Source organism: Pithys albifrons, chromosome 3 (assembly GCF_047495875.1).
Source record: "Pithys albifrons albifrons isolate INPA30051 chromosome 3, PitAlb_v1, whole genome shotgun sequence".
Taxonomy (NCBI): Eukaryota; Metazoa; Chordata; class Aves; order Passeriformes; family Thamnophilidae; genus Pithys; species Pithys albifrons.
The window spans coordinates 9,977,313-9,998,925 of record NC_092460.1 but is presented as its reverse complement, the minus strand read 5'-3'; the positions used below and the strand labels follow the sequence as shown (position 1 = coordinate 9,998,925).

The window sequence follows — 21,613 nt, the reverse complement described above, 5'->3', positions numbered from 1 at the left end:
CTGTGTTTCTAATGCAGCTCTGTGATTTAGGGTCCCCCATGACTAAAGTTTTAGTGAGGGTAGAATTATTACATGCCTTGGTGGCATCTGGAAAGGGCTGTCAGAATGAGGAGAGGTATTGAGGTGCTAGTGAGGGGTTTGACACCTCCCAGGACTCCCCAAAGGACCAACCCAACAGGACTGAGCACAGGTCAGGGAGTGCTGTGAAATACTCAGTTGGAAAACATTGTACTCAAAGAGTGGGTCCTTCTGTCCAGTCCTCCACTGTAGCATGAGCTGCTGATCTTCTCCCCTCGCTGCCAGAGCATCCTCCTGGATGCCAAGGTACAGCTCAGTCTTTAATTTGGGGCTCACTGTTGATGCTGGTTGTGGCACAATGGTGGTTTCTATGGCAACTCCAGAGGTGGATGCAGGGATGCCTCTAGCTGAGGTACCACCAGCCCAGGTATCCCGGGTTGTTCCTCCTAAATCACAGGCAAACAGCCACACATCAAGATGGACCCTGTGGCCACTCTGCCAGGTGGCCAGCAGAAGCAATGGGGCAGTGACACTGAAAATGTCTTGTGAATGCTCTTTTCTGAATCATTTCCAACTTTCCCCATGCTGCAGTGCCCCCAGCAGACAGCACAGCCTGCCCCAGCAGTGCACCGGATGCTGCTGCACTCTGATGGGATTCAGCGTCCTGTCTCTATGGCCCTGCTGCCCAACAAGGAACATGCAAGCTGTCTTCTCTGAAAGGTCAGGCATCTGTGCTTGGTATTTACCTGGACCTGTGAGATCTTTCTAATGTACCAGTGAAAGATTGAATCCCTTGCCTGCCTCTGCTACCACTGCTTCCCTTTGGGTGTGGGACTCTACATGGAGCCAAGAGCAGTGAGGCTCAGGTGAGCCCAGAGCACTGGGTAAATGGGGGGTTACCTCGTTGGTCTTGCTGTGCAACCCTAAACATCACCCACAGACACTACTAGTACAGAGCTTACCTTCACTTCTGAGTTGCCAGTAAGCAGGATTGCAGTGTTCCTGCCTAGAGTAGCTTTACACACCTGGATCCAGCTCTTCCACACAACAGCCCCCTTTGAGATGGGGCTGTGGTGCTGGATGGGTTCCAGAAGCCCTGACATTAGGTATATCATTTCTCAGCATCCTGGCAGCCCTCTCCATCCCCTGCCTTGCTCACACCCTGGCTCCCTCTAGCAAAGCCCCTCTCCTGTTGCTGCCTTCACCTCCTGTAGCCCCTTTCACTGGAAGAGAGGCTGAGCAGAAGCAAGGCTGTGCCAAGGCACGGCAGCCACTGCTCAGCTCCCCCTCTCCAAAAAGGGGCCAGACCCCTACATCACATTGCTCTGCTCAGGGGAGGAAGAGTAAGAGCCATCCTTGCCCCACAGCATGGGGTCTTGCCAGGGAAGGGCTCACTGGGCTCTCTCTTGTGAGAGGTTTTCCTGACAGACTGCATGTCTCTGCCTGCAGTAGGATAACCAGGGACAACATGACTCCAGTGGGGTAAAATTCCACGTGTTTCATTTATTTGAGGTGCTGCATCACCTCCCAGGCACTGAGCTACAGGGCACCTCTGTGCTACATGAGACATCGACTGGGTCTACGACGACACAGCACTCACTGCTACACACACGGCACAGACACGCCGTGGCAGATGGGCCGGACAGGGCAGCGAGGCCAGCGACAATCCTGCCGCCGCTGCTCCCTCCACGCTGCTGGCCATGGCCCAGGAGTTTGCCCTGGGTTCCATTGCCACAACACTACAGGAGCCAAGAGGGGTTTCCAACACCACAGCTGCTCTGAAACCCGATGTTGTGGGACGGCAGCTCCCTGGAGCCAGGTCACCTGCACGGATGGGTGCTCATGCACCCTGTCCCTGTCTTCAGGCACTTGGTGCTTGGCTGGGGCTGGTCCCTGGGGCCTCACTCAGGGCACATCACGCAGGCACAGAGCCTCGACGGCACCACTGGGGCCCTGGGCCACCCCGCCGATGATGAAGAGAAGGCTGGGTGCTGGGCAGCTGGAGCAGGAACAGCGGCCCGTGGGCATGGGTGGCAGTGGCTCCCACTTTTTCTGCGAGAGGCTGAACCCTTCCACTGAGTCCAGTGGGCAGGACTGGTTCCCTGTGGGAGACAGAATGGCATCAGACCTCCCTGCACCTCATCATCTGCCTTTTCCCCTTCACATGCCTTTGATGGCCCAGCAGGAGCCCTGGGCTACAGGGGCTCTGAGATCCCAGAGGCAATTAGTGGGGAAACAAGAGGATTAGCCAAGTCCCCACAGGGAGGGCTGCTGGCACTAATGCCGCACTGCTGACTCTGCCCCCTCTGTGCTGGCACCCCGCAGGGATAAGGGAGGGCAGCTCCAGTTGCCGCAGAGCTCAGGAACAATGCCATGCCACAGGGATGCAACCAGTACCACTTGCCTCCCCCATCAGCTCCTCCTGCCGTCCTGCCCAGCTCACCCTGGGTGAGCTCGAGGGGTCTGACAGCCCTCACTGCAGGGCTGGGGGTGCTGTGTCTGGCACCAGGCTCCCCAGCTCTCCTCCTGCTTCATCCCTGTTGCTGAGTGACAGCACTAACCTTTCCCCAGCTCTCTCTTGGGAGAGGGATGCAGTGCCGCAGCCCTGCACAGCGGGGCTGAGCCGCCGTGGGCTATGTGAGCCTGGCACACTATACATGAGCTGGAAAAACCCTGGTTTGGAGGTGCAAGGGACAAGGGGCTCAGTGGTACGGCCTTTGAGGCAGAGCAGTAGGGTCCTCCCAGCATTTGGTGGGCACAGAAGGGATGTGGCTGCACACAGTGTTGCAGTATCCCTGTGGCTTTGCATAGCAAACCTCTTCTCTGACATGCAGGTCACCAATATGCCACAAAGGATAGGGATGCAAACACACAGATGTATCCCCTGCATTACCGAGGCCACCCACGGCCACCACTCTTCCTCCCAGACAGCCAGCCACAAAGTCAGCTCTCTTCTCCCTCATACGGATAGTACGGTTCGGCTTTCTCCATGCACCTGGGGGTGAGAGGGAGTGAGTATCATCCACTGGGGTTCCTCTCCCCACACTGAAGCCAGGACATGCTCAGGTTAATCACTCCCTGGGACCAGGGAGAACATGGCAGGATTCACCATGGGTGCAAGGGGCTGAGCTTCAGAGCCTGGATAATCATGTCCCTCAGGCACAGACACTGCTCACCAACCCAGGGAGTCATCCTGGACCCATAGGTCATGCTTCCACACCCCCCAGTGACATGTAGCTCACCCTGCACGGGATCAAACATCTCCACTGTGTTGACGAAGTGGGGACGGGAATAGAAGTTGTGTGGCCCTGGCTGCTGCAGCCCCCCAAGGCTGAAGACGACACCGTCAGCCATGGCACAGGCAGCGAAGGCACGGCGGCTGGGCACGCTGGGGTAGCGTGTCCAGCTCCTCGTCTCCAGATCAAAGGCTTCGAAGGCAGTGATGGGCAGTTTGCCTTGCCGGCCCCCTGTGCATGGAGGAGATGTTGCTGCTTGCCAGTGCCCTGAGCTGGTACCATCAGTGTGCTCAGCAAGCAAGAGAGGCTGCAGGGCTGGACAGCATGGAGGCACCCTGGGGTGCACCACGTCACTCCCTGGCCCAGAAGCAGCAGAAGGAGAGGGCAGGGGCACAGGGAATGTTTGGCTCACCTCAGCAGCACCTTACCCAGGAGGAAGATCTTGTTGCCTTGCAGGAAGGCGGAGGCCCCATAGCACGGAGTGGGCATGGAGGGCAGGGTCTGCCAGTGGTCCTTTGCTGGCTCATAGACACGGACCAGTGCCTGGGGAGAGGTGTCTGCACCCATTCCCCCCAGTGCATAGACAGCCCCATCTGAAAAAGAGGCAGTGGTGACACAGAGGGATCTATGGGCAGCACCATGGGGCTGGGAGTCCCCCATGCCCTCCAGGGCTGGCAGCACAGCCAGTGTGGAGCCCCACAGCCAGATGCCATTCCAGGGCAGCCAGAGGACAATAAGTGCAGCCAGACCTGAGCCTGGCAATGCCCTGATCCTGATAGGACCCTCTTGTCCCCCTCTCCATGCCATCCATCAGGCACAGAGAAGAGCACAAGGCCATCCTCTCTAATTATTCTCGGCAGTACCATCTCCCTGGAGACACCATGGCAACGCAGCCATGCTGCCAAATCTTGCTCCTGCTCCCAACAGTGGCCGGCACCCCTGCCCACTCCCTCCACTGTCCTGCCATCCCCTCTGCCCTGCCCACTTTGCTGCAGCCTGAGCCATGCCATGGCATCCCCAGTCAGGAAACAGATATGGGCACCACATACAGGGACCAATCCTGGCTCCTGGCATGCCTAGCTGTGCCAAGGCTCCAAGGCTGCTCAGGAAACTTTAGGCAGGAGTCACAACATGATCAATGCACAGCACATCAAGCTGGGCTTGTGCAGGGTGTCCAGCCACCCAGCATGGCTCCCAGCCAGGGCAGCTAGGGAAGGTTACCATACCTGGAGGGGCCTGTATTGCTCAGCTCTGGGCCACAAGTGAGCTGTTGGGGCAGGAGCATGACCCTACCATTAAGTGGCAAATTTGGCAGCTGAGTGAAAGCCTTGTGTAGCACCCCAAACAGTATATGGATTCAAATCCCACCTGAGCATCCCTGTCCCCTGTTTCCCTGCTTCTCTGGACTGCAGCCAGGCACCTTCCCCATCCCTCACCTCTCTGCACAGCTGAGATGCCCATGGAGGGCTGAGCCAGTGCCGCCTTCTTCTCCCACTTGCCCTCATCCACGTGGTAGACCTCAACGGAGGCGAGGGGGCTCTGTGCCGCGTCCACACCGCCTACCACCAAGATCTGCTTGCCCAGGGCGAGGGCAGCAGCGCCAGCCCGCGGCGTGGGCAGCGGTGGGAGCGTGGTCCAGTGCTGGGCTGAGAGGTCGAGCATCTCGACAGTTCCCAGAGCTCGCCCCCCGGCCCCGCAGCCGCCCAACACGAAGAGCTGCCCGTCGCGGTGCGCGGCGCTGCAGTACACGCGCCGCGTGGGCATGGCAGGGAAGGTGGCCCACGCGAAGGCGCCCGCGCCCGCCGCCATGGGCCGGCTCAGCCACCCCGGGGGTCCCCGCGTCCTGACCCTACTGTGTCGCCCATCCGGCCCAACGCGGCACTGGCCCGGCTCTGCCCACCGCCTCCTGCGGAGAGAGCAGCCGAGTCAGCGACCAGGCACGCACCGCTCCCCTAGCCCCAGCTCTCCAGCTCCCCTCGCCAGTGCGACAGTCCCCGCTCCCCGGAGCTCCCCACTGCACCCCGGGGCTCCCTGCCCTCCCCCTCGGGGCTTCCGCTCCCTGGGGCTCTCTGCTCGCACCCACCGGCTCTCCCGCTCCCCGAGCTTCCCGCACTTCGGGCTGCCACTCCCCGGGTCCCCCCGTACACAACCTGTACCCACCGGGACCCCCGTGCACCCACGGTTCTCTGCCCGCACCTCCTGAGTCTCCCGGCGCACAGTCCGGACGCTCCGATGCTCCTGTTCCCGACGCACCGCCCGCACACCCCGGCGTTGACCGGACTCCCGTCCGCATCCCGCAACCCACGGAGCTCCGGCGCACCACCCGCAATCTGCACCCACTGGACTCCCGTCCGCAACCCACGGGGCTCCGGCGCACTTCTCCCAGCCCGCAACCCCCGGCGCTTCCCGGGCTCCCGCTGCACCGCCCGCACTCCCGGCGCTTCCCGGGCTCCCGCTGCACTGCCCGCACCCCGGGCCCTCCCCAGGCTCCCGCTCGCACCACTGGACGGCCGCTCTGCCCGCTCCGTCGCTGGGACAGGGGCACGGGCAGGGACCGGGAGCGGGACCAGGCTCACCTCTCCGCCCACTCCGCCGTTCTCCCCGCCGCTCCGCGCCACCGCCCGCCCCGGGCCCACCCGCTGCCGGTGGGGGCGGCGCCGCGCCCGCCTGGCTCCCCCCTCCGGGCTCCGCTCCCCGCCGCCCGGTCCGACGTGCCTCTGCCGCGTTCACCTCGCCGGGAAGGAGCCGCCGCAGAGAGAGGGTCGGAGGAGATGCCAGCTCTGCACTCCCGCCACACGCTGCCGGTGATTGAGTCACAGCGCCAGGTTCAGGGAGCCAAGAATCCACCGCCCTGCCACGGTGAAGACTCCTCAGTCCCAGTCACTGCTGTAGGGCTGCGGGGACAGAGCATGAGCTCAGCCCCACTCTGAGCACACCCTTGCCGGGGTCTCTGCAGTGTCAGGAAGGTGCACATGGGTCCTAAACCCTCCGCTGCCACTTTTGTCCCCACTTGGCTGAGCCAGGCAAATGAACATGCTGGGAAAGGCACTTCCCACCCACCAGCACAGGCAGAGCCGAGAGCAGGCAGGAAACTCACACAGAATGAGCTAAAAAGATTTGCTTTAAAAACAGGCAGAAATGACAGGGCATCTACTGAGAACACCACACCAGAAATGGCACCTCTGGGTGCTGTCAATAACACTGTGCTCACTGTGGCACCTGCTCTGCACCAGCCACCGATGCAGGAGTGGGAAGGGAGCTGTGAACACTGTGAGGCTGCCTGCACCACAGCCACAGTGGAGGGGGATGGACGGGACCTGCCTGGTGAGCCGAGGGGCATGGTGAGCCCCAGCCCTCACACAGGAGCAGGCATCATGGGCCGCACTGTCAAGGAATGGAAAACCATTTCCTCTAGGTCTCACGTCACACAAGCTCCCAGGACACTTGTGTTTGGGCATGGAGGCTCCTGGTAGGACCAAACGCCCATATCACACATGGGAGAGGGAACAGCTTGAAGCAGAAGCCCAGCCCAGGACTTTGCCTGAATGCAGCAGAGAGCAGGGGTAGCCCAGTCTGGAGCCCCCCTTGGCCACGTGAGTTGGTATCACTGTCCATCACACATCTGCCTTGGGGTGTCCTTCTCCACACAGGCGAGGTAGCGGTCATAGTTCTCCTCACACCTCCTCACGCAGTGCAGGAAATAGTTCTCATCAGCAATGGCTTCCAGCAGGTCTGTCTGCACCAGGCAAACGTCGTACAGTTCCGAGGTAGGAACAGTCCTGAGGCTGCTGCTGCCCCGCTCCGAGAACACCTGTGGGGAGAGCAGGGCCTGGCAGCAGCGCACACACCCTGCAGTGCACCTTGCCCTCCGCTCAGCCAGGGGCCTCCATGCTGGCTGTGGGGTGGGGGCAGAGGGATCCCACTTCCTCTGCAGCAGCAAAAGGTGAACCTTCTGCAGATTTCCCCTCCCTCCCATAAATGCCTTTGGCTCCAAACTAGCTTATCACACATGAAGCCAGTGCTTCCCTAAGGAACACGCCACACAGCTGGAAGAAAATGGCTCTGTGGAGCGGCTGATCCCAGAAAAACCTCTGCCAACTGCTCTTTCTTTGGCTGCCATGGGGGGGAACAGGAATTTCACCTTCTGAACTTTACCATAGCTCTGCCTAAGGCCACCTGCTAATCTATTTCACTTCTGGTGCTGCTCTGTCACCTTCACTGATAAGTGGATAGCCCTGCAGAGCTGGTGATGCGAGAGGAGGGGAAGATCCTGGCTGTGGGACAGCAAGGTCCCGGCAGTGATGATGAGCCCTGCTGGGAATTCACTTGGCTGCTGCCCAGACTCCCACGAAGTCTGCTGCCACCGTACCTGGATCCTACCTGTGTGATCTGGCATGGGAGCAGTCTGGGCTGCTTGCCCTTGAGACAAGCCAAGCAGCATAACTGACCAGCCATGCCAGATAGGAACAGCAAAAGGAGGAACTCCTTTATCTGGTAAACAGTCTGAAGCTGAAATGCAGCAAGTGGAGCTATGTGAGACACCCTCCTGCTGCAGAGGTGCAGAGAAAGGCACAAAGAGGCAGCTGCAGTAACTCCCCTGAACCAAGCATGGCACTATTCCTGACAGGTCTGACCAGGCAGTGACAACTCCTGTCACCAGCTACAAAACCATGAGCTGAGAGGAGAATGTATGGAAGGAAATACCCAATGAGCATTCCATCCCTTGCAACTCCCTGGCTGCCTGGCAAATGCTGCCAACCATTCACTGGCTGCCGCAGGTTTTCCCCCCCAGCACTGTCTCCTTACAGATGGAAAAGGGCACGGTTGAGGCCACTGCCACACTGGTGGTGTGGGGTGTGGTAACACCAGGGCTACACCTCGATCCCCCTTTGCAGCCTCATGCAAAGGGCACAAAACAAGCCTGACCTGACCAAGGACACCTCCAGTGCCAGAGGGGCCTTCAGCCACCTACCTGGGGGTGGACAATGGTGTCTGCATCATCCAGCCGGATATTGTCATCGATGAAGATATGGTGAACTTCAGGATCATGAGGGTCTATCCACAGGGGCTTCCCACCCTGGGAAAAGAACTGATTTCTGGCCCACCTGAAACAGTAAGCAGGAGAAGGAGGAGTCAAGTGAGGGAGAGTGTGACAGCTCCCAGGCAAAGGCAGGCTGCACTGCAGGCTCAGGGCAACCCCAGGAAAGAGGGATGGAGAACATCCTGTCCTGCTGCCCCCTGTGACCTCCTGGGAAAGGCATTTTGCACTAAGATGACAAATCAGTGGACATTTAGAGAAAAGCAGGAGGTACATCAGGGCATGGAGACCTGAGGAAAGATGTGACAGCCTCATCAGGCTGCCCACAGGCAGAACAGGGAGTGTGTAACTGATAGGGCCCTCAAAAATGTTAAAACTTCAAAACTAGGAGCTATCTCAGAAGCTCAGAGAATCACAGGAGAGAAAATAATGCCCAATCCACTTCCTTAGTGCCTTGTTTCTCACCAGTCAAACTGGTCTTGGAAGCCTCCAATTCCCTCAAAGGAGCTGAAGTAGTTGTAAAGCTTTCTTCCATCTTCCCGGGTGGAGAGCCGCTCCGCTCCTCGTGTCAGCACCACCTCCTGCTTGCTGCTGAGGATCCGACCAGGGGTGAGGTTCACAGGGAGCTGCAGGACCACAGAAAGCAGGGGAGGAAAGGTTTCCAAAACAGACAGGTTGTTTCCTGCATCGGCTGAGATACCAAGCAGTAGGGTGGAGAGTCCCCACCACCGCAGTGTGGGAGGATAGTGCTGGGGAGAAGACTAGAGGAGGCGTGGCACCCCCAGCCAAAAATGATCCCCTTGCCAGGGATTGAAAGGAATGAACTCCTTGCTGCACATTGCACCCGTTTCAAACTCTGTTCCCCATAAATGCTCCAAGAAGTAAGTGAAACATCTCCTGAAACTCATTCCCAGTGCTCCTGCCCGATGTGCTGCCAGGGGAAGGGAGGAGAGCAGAGCTCTGAGCCAGAGAGCCCTGCACTGCTGCAGCAACCACTCCTCCAGAGAAGGGATGCTCTGTCCAACCTGGGATACCCTAAGAGTAAACCATTCCCATGCAGGATCTGCACACACAGGTGTTCCCACACAGCCTCATCCAGAGAACCCCGTGCCTTTAAAAGCAGTCCAGCCAAGGGGCTGGAGAGCAGCCTGGCATGGGGAGGGGGAAGGGTCTGTGGGACCACCCAGCTGCCCTTCTCCTCCATGCTGGACCCTCGGGGCACCACTCACCGCCACGTCCAGCAGCGTGGGGAACTGGGGGTGCTGCCCCTCCAAGGCACTGCTGACAGCCTGCAGGGCGCGGGGCAGGTCGGTGCCGAAGGTCCTGAAAACGACGGCGAAGGCCCGGCCATCGCGGTGCAGCGAGTCCAGGAGACGGAAGAAGGAGGGCAGGATAAGGTGGTAGCGCTTGCCGGACTCCCCCGGCACGGAGAGGGCGTCGTGCGGCCGGCCCGGCCACTCCAGCAGCCGCAGGTAGCGGGCGTGGAGGCTGCGGAAGCTCCGGCCCGGCCCGGCCTCGGTGAAGGCGGGGTCCCGGCCGTGGCAGCTGTAGTAGCTGAGGGCACCGGGACACGGCGGGCACAAGGACGGACGGTCGCTCACCCACTCCCAGTCGCCTGCAAGAGAGGACCGCGCTCAGCGCTTGCCGCCGCCCCCACACCGGCTCTCCCGGCTCCCGGCGCTCACCGGTGGCCCCGGCGCGGCCCCAGGTGACGGTGCTGAGGAAGGTGTTGAGCGCCGCGCCCGGGCCCTGCCCGGTGAACGCGTCCGCCACCACCACAGTGTTGTTGAGGTCCACGTGCAGCACCAGGCGCCGCCGCCGCCCGCTCATGGCCCCGGCCCCGTTACCTGGTGACGGTGACGGCGCCGCTTCCGCCCGCGCCGCTTCCGCCGGCGCGCCCCCTGCCGGCCGCGCGCGCTCGCCGTTGCCATGGACACCGCGGGGCGGGGCCGCGCGCGCTCCGCGGCCGTGGCCCGGCCCCGCGGAAAGGGGCCGGAAGCGGAAGACTGCGGCGCTTCCGGCGCCCCGCGGGCAGCCATGTTGGAGCGGCGGGCGCGGCGCAGCGGCGGGCGCGGGTCTGGCGGCGGCCGGTAGGTTGGGGCCGGCGGGCCCGGGCCCCGCGCCGGCTTCCGGGCGAGGGCGCTGCCGAGCCGCCCGCCGGCGCGTTCCCCCGGGCGCTGGAGGCGGAGCCGCGGCGCTGAGGGCCCCGCCCCCGGCCCCCGCCCCCCCGGTACCGGGAGCCGGCGCGGGCCGAGCGCGGGGGCCGCACCCGCTGTCTGCACCAATCACCTCCGCAGCCCCGCAGGGAGGGGCTGGCTCGGGCGGGCTGCCCGTCCCAGGGTCACTCCGGCCGGCGGGCCGAGCCTTGGGGAGGGTGCAGAGGGAGCGAGGGACGGGCGCTCGGGAAGAGGCATCGCCTTCACCGAGGGGCGCGCCAGGAGGAGAGGCTGAACGGGGGGCTGGCGGCCCTGCCGAGCCCTCCTCGGGACTGCGCACCGACCTCCCGTTCCATAGGCAGCCCCAGCCCCGCGTCTCGGCCCTGCCGGTATCCGGCGTCCCCCTCCGGTGTCCCCGGAGAAGCACAGCCCTTTTCCCAGCTTCGTGCCCGGACAGCCGGGCCTCTAAGCCCGTGATGGCTTCGCCCCTCCCTGCGGGACGGTCCTGCCAGCGCTGTGCTTGCACCGTGCCGGCAGCGCTGTGTTTCCGCGGCCCCCCGGCAGCGTGTCATGTGAGGGATCGGAGCGTCCGGGGTGTGCCTGCTCGTGTCCCGCTTCCCCCCAGCACAGCCGGCACTGCACCACACCGGACACAGCGATGGATGTTGGGAAGTCCCGTCCCCATGAGATGTCACAGCCAGAATACCCCTTCAGGTGTCCCAGCTGTTCCTGAGTGTGCTGCGGCCTGAAAATGATCCATTTGCTGCCTGTTGGCCACATGTTGTTACTCGTGCTTCTCCATTGGTCTGTCCCTCTCTGCCAGACCAGGGTTAATGTGACATCCTTGCTGGCTTGGCTTGGTCACTTTGGAGGCTGATGACGTTGGCTGGGGCTCTGTGGGATCCCTTCTCTGCCTTCCTCCCCTCCTCTGTGGGAGATCCCCCACCACAGAACAACTACATTATCCTCCTCCAAATCCCTCTTCTACCGTGACGTCTGCAGAGCACTTGACTGAGATTAGTATGTCATGTGGAGGTTCTTACTCCCCCACTGACCCGTGCTTCCCCTTCTGCGTCTGCTCTTGGCTCCTGTCTCTTCCCTGCTTGTGCAGCTGGTGGCAGCACGGGCTCTGCCCCCGGAGAGCTGGGGGAACACGGGACACGAGCAGTTCCTTGCTCTGTCTGCCCAGGCACTGACGTATCCATCACAACTTTCCTCCCTGTGCACTGCCCTTTCCCAGGAGTGTTTCTGACACCTTCTGCATTTCCCTGGAAAGGGTTTGTAGCTGAATCCTCATTATTTTGAGTGGTATCAGTGAAGCTAAAGATTTTATAACTCATCAGCGCAGCATCCAGCTGCGGAGCTGTGAGGCCACCAGGATCAGAGTTCTTCTGGCTGCATCCCAAAGTCCTGCCTGGACTGCCCTTCAGGTCCTGCCCGGACTGCCCTTCAGTGCCTGTTTTTTATTTAAAGCCATAATTGGTGTGTTTGTGCTGGGCAGGCAGCTGCGCAGTGCCCTGAGCGTGATCCCAGTGTTGTCCCTCGGGCCATTGTGCACTTGGCCCAGGGGATGTGTGTTTCCTTCATACCGCCCTGCTTGAATTTCCTGCTTCCTCCCCACTTGGCAGTGAGTGCCCTTGGATCAACACCAGTTTGCTGTGACAGCAAGTTGCGGACCGTTGTTCAAACAAGGGAACAGCAAGGAGTGGTGCTGCCTTACCACGGCATTCAGCATCAATGAAGCACAACTGAACAGCCTCCAGCCCTGCTGCCAGGTCTCCAGGAGGAAGCCCCAGCTTTGGCAGGGACTCAGAATCAATGTTTGAGCACCATCAATTAAGAAGCTGAGAAATTGAAGTTGGCCCTGGGATGGAGTTGAGGTGCTCAGGCTTCTTAATGTTGAGATGGCTCGATGGTGCTGCTCTCGGTGCGTGTGCAGGGAGAGGGTTCCATGAGGGGCTGCTTTACCCAGGGAAATTGTGATCTGGTTACCCAAAGCTGGGGGGGGTCAGACTCAAACTGGGAGCGTGCTGCAGATTGTGCTGAGTTAAGCATTGTAATCCTTCATCTTGGGATGGATTGGATGGGATTTCCTAAAATCCTTTATTTAGGTGGGAGGATATTTCTGTGAGACATGTTTTAGTTTTACGTTAGAGGGAAATCAGTGACAAGATTTTCTTGGTGATGCTTTTGCCTTGGGTTGTGCCCAGGATGTGACCCGATGTTTGTGACTAGCCACGCCTGGGCTTAACGGTTTCAGGTCCCTGCTTGGAAACTTGGGATGATTTCAGTTGCTGTAAGCTAACTGTCTTCTTTCTCCTTTTGAGGTGTCAAGGGTTATTTTTCCAGTAATCTGGACCTTTTTGAAGCACCTGCTTTCCTAACACCATGAATATTGCAGTGAACAATGAGGAAGAAAAAGCTGTCCATTCCTGGTCGAGAATTTCCTCTGCAGGACAAAAGGTGCTGGAGGAAGCCCTCCGAGTGTTCAACCCGATGTCCAAGGACCTTTCAGACACAGAGACCCAGCTGGTGGCCTTCATCCAGGGCCTGAAGGAGGAGGGCTACCAGCCCACGATCCTGAGGAGTAAGGATGTGTACGGGTACAGCTCGTGCACGGCAGACACGCCGAGTCACGCCGAGGAGAGCAGCCCACACAGCTGCGCCCGCCCTGCCAGGTCTGCACAGAGCCTGCCCAGGAGTGCCGTGGCAAAGGTGCCCTCTTCGCCCACCAGCATTCCGGTGAGCTCTTTGAAAGTCTCTGCTCAGCCTGTCTCCAAAGGGGATTCCAGGAATCTCCTGTTGAGCTCCTTGAAGCAGACAGGGTCTGGCACGTCCAAGGCGGCAGCGATGGCCTTCCCTACAGGCACCTATCCCGACGTGTATCCAGCTGTGAGACTGTCGGTGGTGCTGGAGGCCCTGGTGCCACTGAAAACAACAGCGTCCCGTTTGGAGTCCAAGTACAGCCGAGGGCGTCTTGGGATCTCACCCTCAGACTTTAAACTCCTCAAGACTTCCAGTCCACCAAGGCAGTTTCCTTCAGGCAAGACCACTAAAATAACTGAAGGCAGCGGGTACAAACGTTCGGAAAAGAAAGCACTGGATTCTGCCACATGTGCTTTAAACCTCCTGAAGGGACCAAAAGGTGGAGTGCTGCAGGAGAGCAATGCCTGCAAAGCCTCGGGAATTCTCAATGGGAGAATCACAGGCAGCTCATCCCAGGGCTGCCCCATAGTACCCCAGCCCAAGACCCTGACTATCAAAGATAGGGAAGCTCTGGTGGGAAGAACAGAGTGGAAGGACAGCAACACTTACCAGAGGAGTGTTGGGCAGAAGAAGAGAAGAGCCACAGAGGCAAGAGAAGCACCACAGAGGAAAAAAGCAAATACCATTCCTGTCCGAAAGAAAACTCAGCAGGCTCAGAGCACTTTGAACCTGCTGAAATTCCGGACCATCAAGGTGGGCAACTCTTCCTCTGATGATGAAGTGAGGAGGAGAGCACAGAAGATTCTTAGGGTCAACCTGTCCCCCGTGATTCGAATTCAGCCCTTGTCCCACTCTCACAGTGTCCCCTGAGTTTCTTCACTTTGTCACTTTTTTTGTAAGTAAATAGGAGTCTGGCTTCTGAGCATGGAGAAGTTCAGGAGCAACTCTGTGTCTCTGATGCTGATACATTGACTAACCTGCAGGCAGAGCAGCTGCTCCTGTGCTGTTCTGCCTGTCCGCCACTGCTGTGCAGAACTGGCTGCAGAAATCCAAACCCCTGTTGGGGGGCGTGGGACAGTGACTCTGGTGAGCTGAGCAGGCAGGAGGGCTCACTTCCTGCCGAGCTCCCCTGGATGTGGCAGGCTGTGCTCTCATGCAGGGGAGAACATGGGACTTTCTCATGACATCGATGCACTGTGATATTGCTCTTTTTCGAGCTGTACATTTACTGGTTTTATTTTGATTAAATTTTATAACTTTATATATCTATATATCCATATATGTGCATATGGCCCAGGAACCATGGGAAGATGCACTTCCTCCATCCCTCTGGGATTGGTTTCTATAGCTTTTGTTCCCCCTGCCCCTTCAGTCAGTTGTTTGTTGAAAGGTGCCAGAATTCCTGTGTGGTTCAGTGTTGTGACAGTCTGTCCTGGGCTCCCTCGAGCAGCTCGGAGGCAGCAGCGTTGTAGCCACTTGTTTGTCTCCAGAACACCAAGCAATTTGGAGAATTACCAGCTGGTAGTTTTAATCCTGTTTTCGGTATTACCTCTGTGTACGAGTGGGAGAGTGTCATGGGGCTGCAAGTCTGCCTGACGTCTTTAGGTGCCTCCTCCCTTTTGTTGGTAGCAGAAGTTCTGAACTCATGGTAGGGGTTTGCCTCCAAAGAGCAATTCCTCCTAAGCACCCAGCATTGCTCCACTCTCTTGTGCCCCAGGTACAGCTGTAGAACATGGACTGTGACTGTTAAAAGCTGAAGGACTGGAACTGTTAGCAGGAATTGTGCAGTGTCCTGCCCATCACGTAACTGCTGTGCTGTTGCTGGGTGTTTCAGGAGCAGGTTCCAGTAGAGAAGACTGTTGGTTGTGGCCAGGGTTAAACCATGACAAAGACACAGGCTGTGTTTGAATGTATTCACTACATCCTGCCCGTCGCAGAGCTCTATGGGGTATTTGAGCCTGAGTTAAAGCAGAAAAGCAAAAGAGTTGAGAGGACTTAAACATAGCACTTAAACCAGCACTTCAACATAGGGAGTTGCTTTCTGTTGGTTTGTGGGGGTGAAGCAGAAGAGATGGGCACCATGTTGTGATGGGAGCAGCTTTGCGGTGCCATCTGGGATGTTGCAAGAAGGTGTGTGGCAGGTGTGAAAGCTGTGGGAGTGCAGGCTCTGCCAACCCCAGGAGGCACACTGTTGGATGGGAACATGGGCTCCACAGGAAGGGATCTGCAAGCTGCAGGAGAAACACCTCGTTGGAGCAGTAGGTGCTGATGTCACCTAGGAAGAACAACCTGATGGCTTGGGGAGAGGAAGCGGTGTCGGGCCAGGCACAGGTCTGGCTCTGCACACCGCTGTACACTCAGATCTCTGCAGCTGTGAGCCCATAATCCACTCATTCTCTCACCAGCTCAAAATACTGGTTGTCTGATCTAGTAATCTCTGCTGGCACTGGGTGAAGGGATGAGCTCCCCAGGGAAGCCCCAGCTCCTTGTGTTTAAGCCCTTCCGAGCACCTGGTTGGATTTCAGTCATTTGTAAAAGGGGTCAGTGTCTGATCCCTAGCTCAGAGAGGAAGACCATGGCATGGAAAGAAGACAGGAAGTTCATGATGGAGGGAGAGGGCAGGGAATTTTTGTGTTCTAAGGTGCATCTGTGTTCTCCCCTCTCACCCAGGTAGAGCAGGGTGGAAGTTCTTCATTGAGCAACCTGCTCTAGTGGAAGCTGCCTCTGCCCATGACAGGGCAGTTGGAGAAAGATGGTCTTTAAGGTTCCTTCCAACCCAAACCATTCTGTGATTTTATGAATCAGGGGATGATGGCAGGCCCTGAAACCCACACTTGGGTTCTGAGTTGCTGTCAGAAATCATAACTTGCAGTGTATGAGACTGACCTGTGAATGCCGCTGCTTGGCTGCAGAGGAGAAGGAAATACTTTCTTCTGCTTCTGCGATTTGAAATGTCCTGGCAGAGAGTACCCTCTCTTGACCTGATGCTGGATGAACAGGGACCCTCTATCACTGTCAGCTGGCCAAAAATTGCTTTGTCCCTTTTGTTCCCACTCCTTCAGACCTTTCTCATTCCCACGCTTTCAAATGCCAGGTCTTGAAGTCCTGCACTGGCCTTTCTCTTTTTGGTTCTTTCCCGAAGAGGGCTCTGAACTCCTGCCTGCAGTATTGCTTTCTGTCAGGCTGCTCAGCAGCTTACCGTGTTCCCAGACCCTTATAAGGGCATTGAGAGCTGTCTCTGGAGCCTCCTCATGTGGTGCAGACGTCCCAACTGAGTGCTTGGCCTCCGCTGGGAAAAGCAACATGCATCAATGAGGCTGAATTTGGATCGAGGTTGCTTTTCCTTCAGCCTGAGCAGGAGGCTGAACACCTGAGGCCAACTTAGCAGGCCACATCCCTCCTCTTTGCTGTACGTCTTCTCCCAGCTGCACTACTGACTGCCTCCCCACCCTTCTCCATCACCTCTTGTCTTTCACAGCTTGGGTCTTTGCGAGCTGGGGACTTGGCTTGTACTTTTGCTTAACACGTCCAGCAGAGCATCCAGCCTTAGTGGTGCCATGGCTTTCCCAGCACTAAGCCAAGTTCTGCACATTCTTGGTGACAGTGGCTCATCCTGTGTCCTTCCCAGGCCACCAGCAAAAGGTCTTCTGCTCCACAGGGAGAGATGAGCTTTGGAAACACCTCTGTGTCACTGAGACTCCTGCCAGGGAAGTGAACATGCCATCGCTTTGTGCTCTGGGACCTGCCCACCATCAGTCCTGTCTCCATCAGCCCTCCTGCACAACTCTAGACCACAGGGCCCTGAGCGATGGGGCAGCCCTGGAGCTCTATTCTCTGCCCTCCTGATGTCTCCACTTTCCCCTCCCAGGTGTTTTGGGAGCTCGGCTGAAAGGCTTGCAGCTTGTTACTCCCTGAAGCACTTTGCAGCCCCTGGTGCCAGTGCCAGTGACTGCTGCCCATCAGCTGGTGCTGACCCCTGGGGGGGGGGTTGGCCCCACTCATGCCCAGATGTGGATGCTCCTGTTGTCCTGGGCTTGCAATACTGCAGGGGTCTGTGTTTAGGAAAGATGGAAGTGTTTGATCAAACCAGAGCCTGCCCAAGACCTGATCTAACCAGAGATCTCCCTCCACAGATCCCTTCTGCCCCACGTTACTTTGTGACAGCAGAGTAACATTTACCTTCCAGCGATCTCCATTGCAGTAACTGGCAGGGCTTATGGAAATACGCTGCCTGGAATGCTGTGGTCTCTGCAGTGTGTGCAGTATGCACCTTGTTCAGACCTGTCTCTGTATTAGTCACTTTGAATCCAAGTGCCTAACCTGGCCTGTGTTGTTCTGGGCACAATGACAGCCCAGAGCTTTGGAGACTCTCTTAGGAATGCTTTTAATGCATGGACTTGTGCCACTGTCTCTTCTAGAAACGATTCAGCCAGCGGTCAAAGGGCTGTTCTTCCAACTGATTTTTTAGAAGTTGTTTGTCCTTTTATTCAGCTGCCAAGAAGCAGTTTATGCTTCCCTTCCAGCAGACAAGGTCCTTGAGCTTCCTGCATGCTTCAGATGTCCGTCAGTGAGGTCCGTGGGGAGAGCAGCTTGTCCAGCAGGCAGCTGAAGGGGAAGCTGCCATCAGATACTAGTTGAAATCACAATGTTAATTGGTAGAAATGTTTTGAAGCTTATGTCCACTGTGATCAGATTTCACCATCTGCCACTGCTTTTAGTTGGAGAAGTTTCTTCTTTGCCTCTTCCCTGCAAGCCCTGTAGTGTGGTACTGCTGCTGCTTCTAAACTATTTCCCTCCTCTCCTGAACCAGCTGCTGTAGCAATCCTTGTACAGAATTTCTTAAGCACTTTTCTACAAAATAAGAAGGGATTATTTTGTTACTCCTGCTTGGCAGTGCACTAGTGGAATTTCAGCGCGAGGAGGAGGTGTGCTCCCTGGAGCACTGGGAGCACTCCCCTCACTGGCACTTGTCAGACGAGCTCACACTAACAGGGCTGGGGGTCAGTGTGCTGGGACCCCTCATTGCCTGGTGCTTCCTTTTTTGGAGTTCAGCCAGTTGCCAGATAAGAGCTTGCAGGGAGACCTGAAGCAGAACAACATGAATGGGTGATGCTGTGCATGCAAGTGCATGGCCCTGCTCCACAGCTGCCCTTGTTCTGCTGCCTGTCCTCCAGGCTGTCTTCATACACCAGCAGCACTTCTCCGCTCCAGCTCCAGCTGTGGCAGGAGGGACCGGGGGACTTTGGGATTTGGGCTTGAGAACAGAGTTTGTGCCCATTTTGGTTGTGACTCGTGCTGTGTTTGTGGCCAGACTTTGGCAGCATGTGGGGGGTGCAGCCACTCCAGCTGTTCTTCCCCACTTGGATCCAAATTCCCTGCCCTGTCTGGGAGCTGGGCCTTTGGCCACAGCTCAAGGGGGCAGTGGGGACAGAGAGCAAGTTTGTCTCTCAGCTTCAGCTGGGCAGTGTGATGTGAGTTGGGCAGCTTCCCAGGCAGGAGGGCAGATTTAGGTTGGAAGAATCGAGTTTTAGCCTTGGTTGGCAGGGTCAGTGCCAAGCTGTGGAGCAGAAGCTGCTCAGCCAGGCTGGTTGGTTTGTGTGGAAGTGAAAGTTTCTTTTTCTGTCTTCAAAATGGCAGTGTCCTGTTTTCTCCTGCAGTCAGCTGGGGATGGCCTTCTGGAATCTGAGATAGCCCTGAGGAGAGGACTGCCAGCTGCTCTGGGACACCTGTCACCTTCCTGACAGTACTGCAGCCCTTGGCTTTGCCAGCTGGGTGGGCTGGCAACACTTGTGGGGAGGGCAGCAGGGCAAATTGTTCTCAGGCCTTCATGTTTGGGACTCTGCTAGAGAGCACCATGCTTGGGTTTCCCTCTTGAAGCCTGTTCCTGCCTGGAGCTGGGTGCCATTAGGAAGTGCCAGGTGCTTCACAGAGATCTTGTCCCAGAAGGCATGAGAGCCAAACTTCATCTTTGGGTCATCCCTAAGTGCCCCTGTCTATAGACGTGACACTGCTGGAACCTGCAGCTTGGCCAGCTGCTGCCTCCAAAGCCATGGTGCTGAGGCCAGACCCCTGCCTTTGCGTAGGAACATCAAGGAAGTCTGATGAAAAAGCAGGAAGCTTAGGGAAAGCTAAAGAAGCTGGCAGTGCTTGGACAGCCAGCTCTGTGTCTACTGCAGGAGATGTGCAAATGAAAGAGCCAGGGCTGTGGCGTTCCACACCTCCATCCCTGCCCGGCCACAGAGACTGCCCTGCCCTGCCTGACCAACTACACTGGTGCTGCAGGTGAGGGAGATGGGTCCTTTTGCAGCAGGCATCCCTCCCAGGCTTTGGTTTCCATCCTTCACTGGTTGCACAATCTTGCCCTGCTGGGGTGGCATCTGAAATACCTTCCCCTGGGAGTCCCTTAAAGGCCTTATTATCATCTGGGACTCTCTCCTTGTCTTAATTAGCCCTTTCCGTTCTGTGTTCCTGTGGCTGCAGGCAGTCCCTGTGAGTGTCTGGTGATTCCCACAGGCACAGGCACATGGTGCTGTTTTATTAAAGAAGGTGCTGCAAATCTACCCCCAGAAATACCTCCCCTCCTGCCCCTGCTCTGCTGCACTGCCCAGGCCTGGATTGGGACAAAATGAGCATCGGTGTTTGTGGCAGGGAGGGCAGTGTGTGACACTGTCCCTCCTCCTGGTTCCCAGTGCAGCACTGCCCGGCCTCTTGTGCTCCTCCCTGCCAACCATCATCTCCAGGAGAGCCATCTCCATGCCACAGCATGACCAACCCGCTCCAGCTGGGACCAGCAGCATTCCCTGGGGATCCCAGCCACTGCAGCCCACAGGAGGGCGAGTAACAAACTTTGTATTATGATTTTACAACTGACCATCTTGTTCTTGAGTGAACTTTTTACTGTTTCATTTGTGTAGAATGTTTCCCAAATTCTAATAATATTTAATGTTAATATGAGACTGGGCTGTTCCACACTCTTTGTTGTATATTTTGGAATGGCACTGCTTAGTGAAAAGACAGCATTAGTAGTATTCTGCTCTTCAGGGGGAATGGGACAAAAAACAGACTGTCTTTTTCTTAAATGAACTTTTTGTTATGAAGTCCTAGCAGTTATCCAGCCCTTCAGTAAAATGGTGCTCAGAACCACCCAGTGTGTCCAGCTTTTCTTTGGGCCCTGAGAGACTGCTCCTCCCTGGGCTCCTGCTCCTGGCCCTGTGTCAGTCCCATGGAATGGTGTCTCCCGTGTGTCTCCAGCCACTGCTGCTCAGCAGCTCACTCCCAGCTCTGCGCCCTGATTCCCCCAGTGAGGTTTGGCATTACTGAAGTTCCATTAAGGATTGCCTTGCTTGGGGTGGGAAATACTCTGGATAGAATAGAATCATAGAATCGATTGGGTTGGAAAAGACCTCTAAGATCATCGAGTCCAACCCTTGGTCCAACTCTAGTCCATTTACTAGATCATGGCACTCAGCGCCACGTCCAGTCTGCGTTTAAAAATCTCCAGGGATGGTGAATCCACCACCTCTCTGGGCAGCCCATTCCAATGCCTGATTACTCTCTCTGTAAAGAATTTTTTTCTGATCTCCAACTTCAATTTCCCCTGGCAGAGCTTAAGCCTGTGCCCCCCCACCTGGCTATAACTTCCCTTCAGGTAGTTCTAGACAGTGATGAGGTCACCTCTTCTCCAGGCTAAACAACCCCAGCTCCCTCAGCCTCTCCCCATAGGGCTTGTGCTCCAGTCCCTTCAACAGCCTTGTTGCTCTTCTCTGGACTCGCTCCAGCACCTCAATATCCTTTTTGAACTGAGGGGCCCAGAACTGAAAACAGTACTCAGGGTGTGTCCTCACCAGCGCAGAGTACAGGGGAAGGATCACTGCCCTGGTCCTGCTGGCCACGCTATTTTTGATACAGGACAGGATCCCATTGGCCTTCTTGGCCACCTGGGCACACTGTTGGCTCATGTTGAGCTTCCTGTCAATTAGTACTCCAAGGTCCCTTTCTGCCTGGCTGCTCTCCAGCCACTCTGTGCCCAGCCTGGAGCGCTGCAGGGGGTTGGGGTGGCCAAAGTGCAGGACCCGGCACTTGGCCTTATTGAACTTCATCCCATTGGAATCAGCCCATCTCTCAAGTCTATCCAGATCCCTCTGCAGAGCCCTCCTGCCTTCCAGCAGGTCGACACTCCCTCCCAACTTAGTGTCATCAGCAAATTTGCTGATGATGGACTCAATCCCCTCATCTAAATCATCAATAAAGATGTTAAACAGGACTGGACCCAACACAGACCCCTGGGGAACACCACTGGTGACCGGCCGCCAGCTGGGTGCAGCTCCATTCACCAGCACTCTCTGGGCCCAACCCTCCAGCCAACTCCTAATCCAGAAGAGGGTACACTTGTCCAGGACGAGTGCCACTGGTGCTGAACTGGTGTAAACTGGGATAAATCCACATTCTTGGATAGTTCC

General features: G+C 57.2%; 3 protein-coding genes across 10 annotated transcripts; 1 reads left to right on the top strand and 2 right to left on the bottom strand.

Annotated features, from left to right (window-relative positions):
• Positions 1–1,491: 1,491 nt before the first annotated feature.
• On the bottom strand, positions 1,492–6,069 carry KLHDC8B (kelch domain containing 8B). 4 transcript variants are annotated; one of them, XM_071550410.1, is made up of 6 exons: positions 5,831–6,069; positions 4,691–5,160; positions 3,683–3,847; positions 3,261–3,485; positions 2,912–3,013; positions 1,492–2,120 (listed from the first exon to the last, which is right to left on the bottom strand). In XM_071550410.1, exons 2-6 carry the CDS (start codon positions 5,061–5,063, stop codon positions 1,924–1,926), a joined length of 1,062 nt encoding a protein of 353 aa, XP_071406511.1. In that variant the 5' UTR covers positions 5,064–5,160; positions 5,831–6,069; the 3' UTR covers positions 1,492–1,923. The 4 variants fall into 4 exon arrangements, with proteins under 4 accessions (XP_071406511.1, XP_071406514.1, XP_071406512.1 ...); XM_071550413.1 differs by having other exon boundaries at positions 5,985–6,005; XM_071550411.1 differs by lacking the exon at positions 5,831–6,069 and adding an exon at positions 5,755–5,824.
• Positions 6,005–10,159, bottom strand: LOC139669731 (uncharacterized). The gene is made up of 5 exons (XM_071550408.1): positions 9,978–10,159; positions 9,522–9,907; positions 8,758–8,918; positions 8,227–8,359; positions 6,005–7,065 (listed from the first exon to the last, which is right to left on the bottom strand). Exons 1-5 carry the CDS (start codon positions 10,120–10,122, stop codon positions 6,859–6,861), a joined length of 1,032 nt encoding a protein of 343 aa, XP_071406509.1. The 5' UTR covers positions 10,123–10,159; the 3' UTR covers positions 6,005–6,858.
• A 132-nt stretch (positions 10,160–10,291) lies between these two features.
• On the top strand, positions 10,292–20,294 carry CCDC71 (coiled-coil domain containing 71). 5 transcript variants are annotated; one of them, XM_071550404.1, is made up of 2 exons: positions 10,292–10,382; positions 12,077–20,294. In XM_071550404.1, the coding sequence occupies exon 2, from the start codon at positions 12,837–12,839 to the stop codon at positions 14,022–14,024; it is 1,188 nt and encodes a 395-aa protein (XP_071406505.1). In that variant the 5' UTR covers positions 10,292–10,382; positions 12,077–12,836; the 3' UTR covers positions 14,025–20,294. The 5 variants fall into 5 exon arrangements, with proteins under 5 accessions (XP_071406505.1, XP_071406508.1, XP_071406506.1 ...); XM_071550407.1 differs by having other exon boundaries at positions 10,307–10,382; positions 12,776–20,294; XM_071550405.1 differs by lacking the exon at positions 10,292–10,382 and adding an exon at positions 10,397–11,162.
• The last annotated feature ends 1,319 nt before the right edge of the window (positions 20,295–21,613 follow it).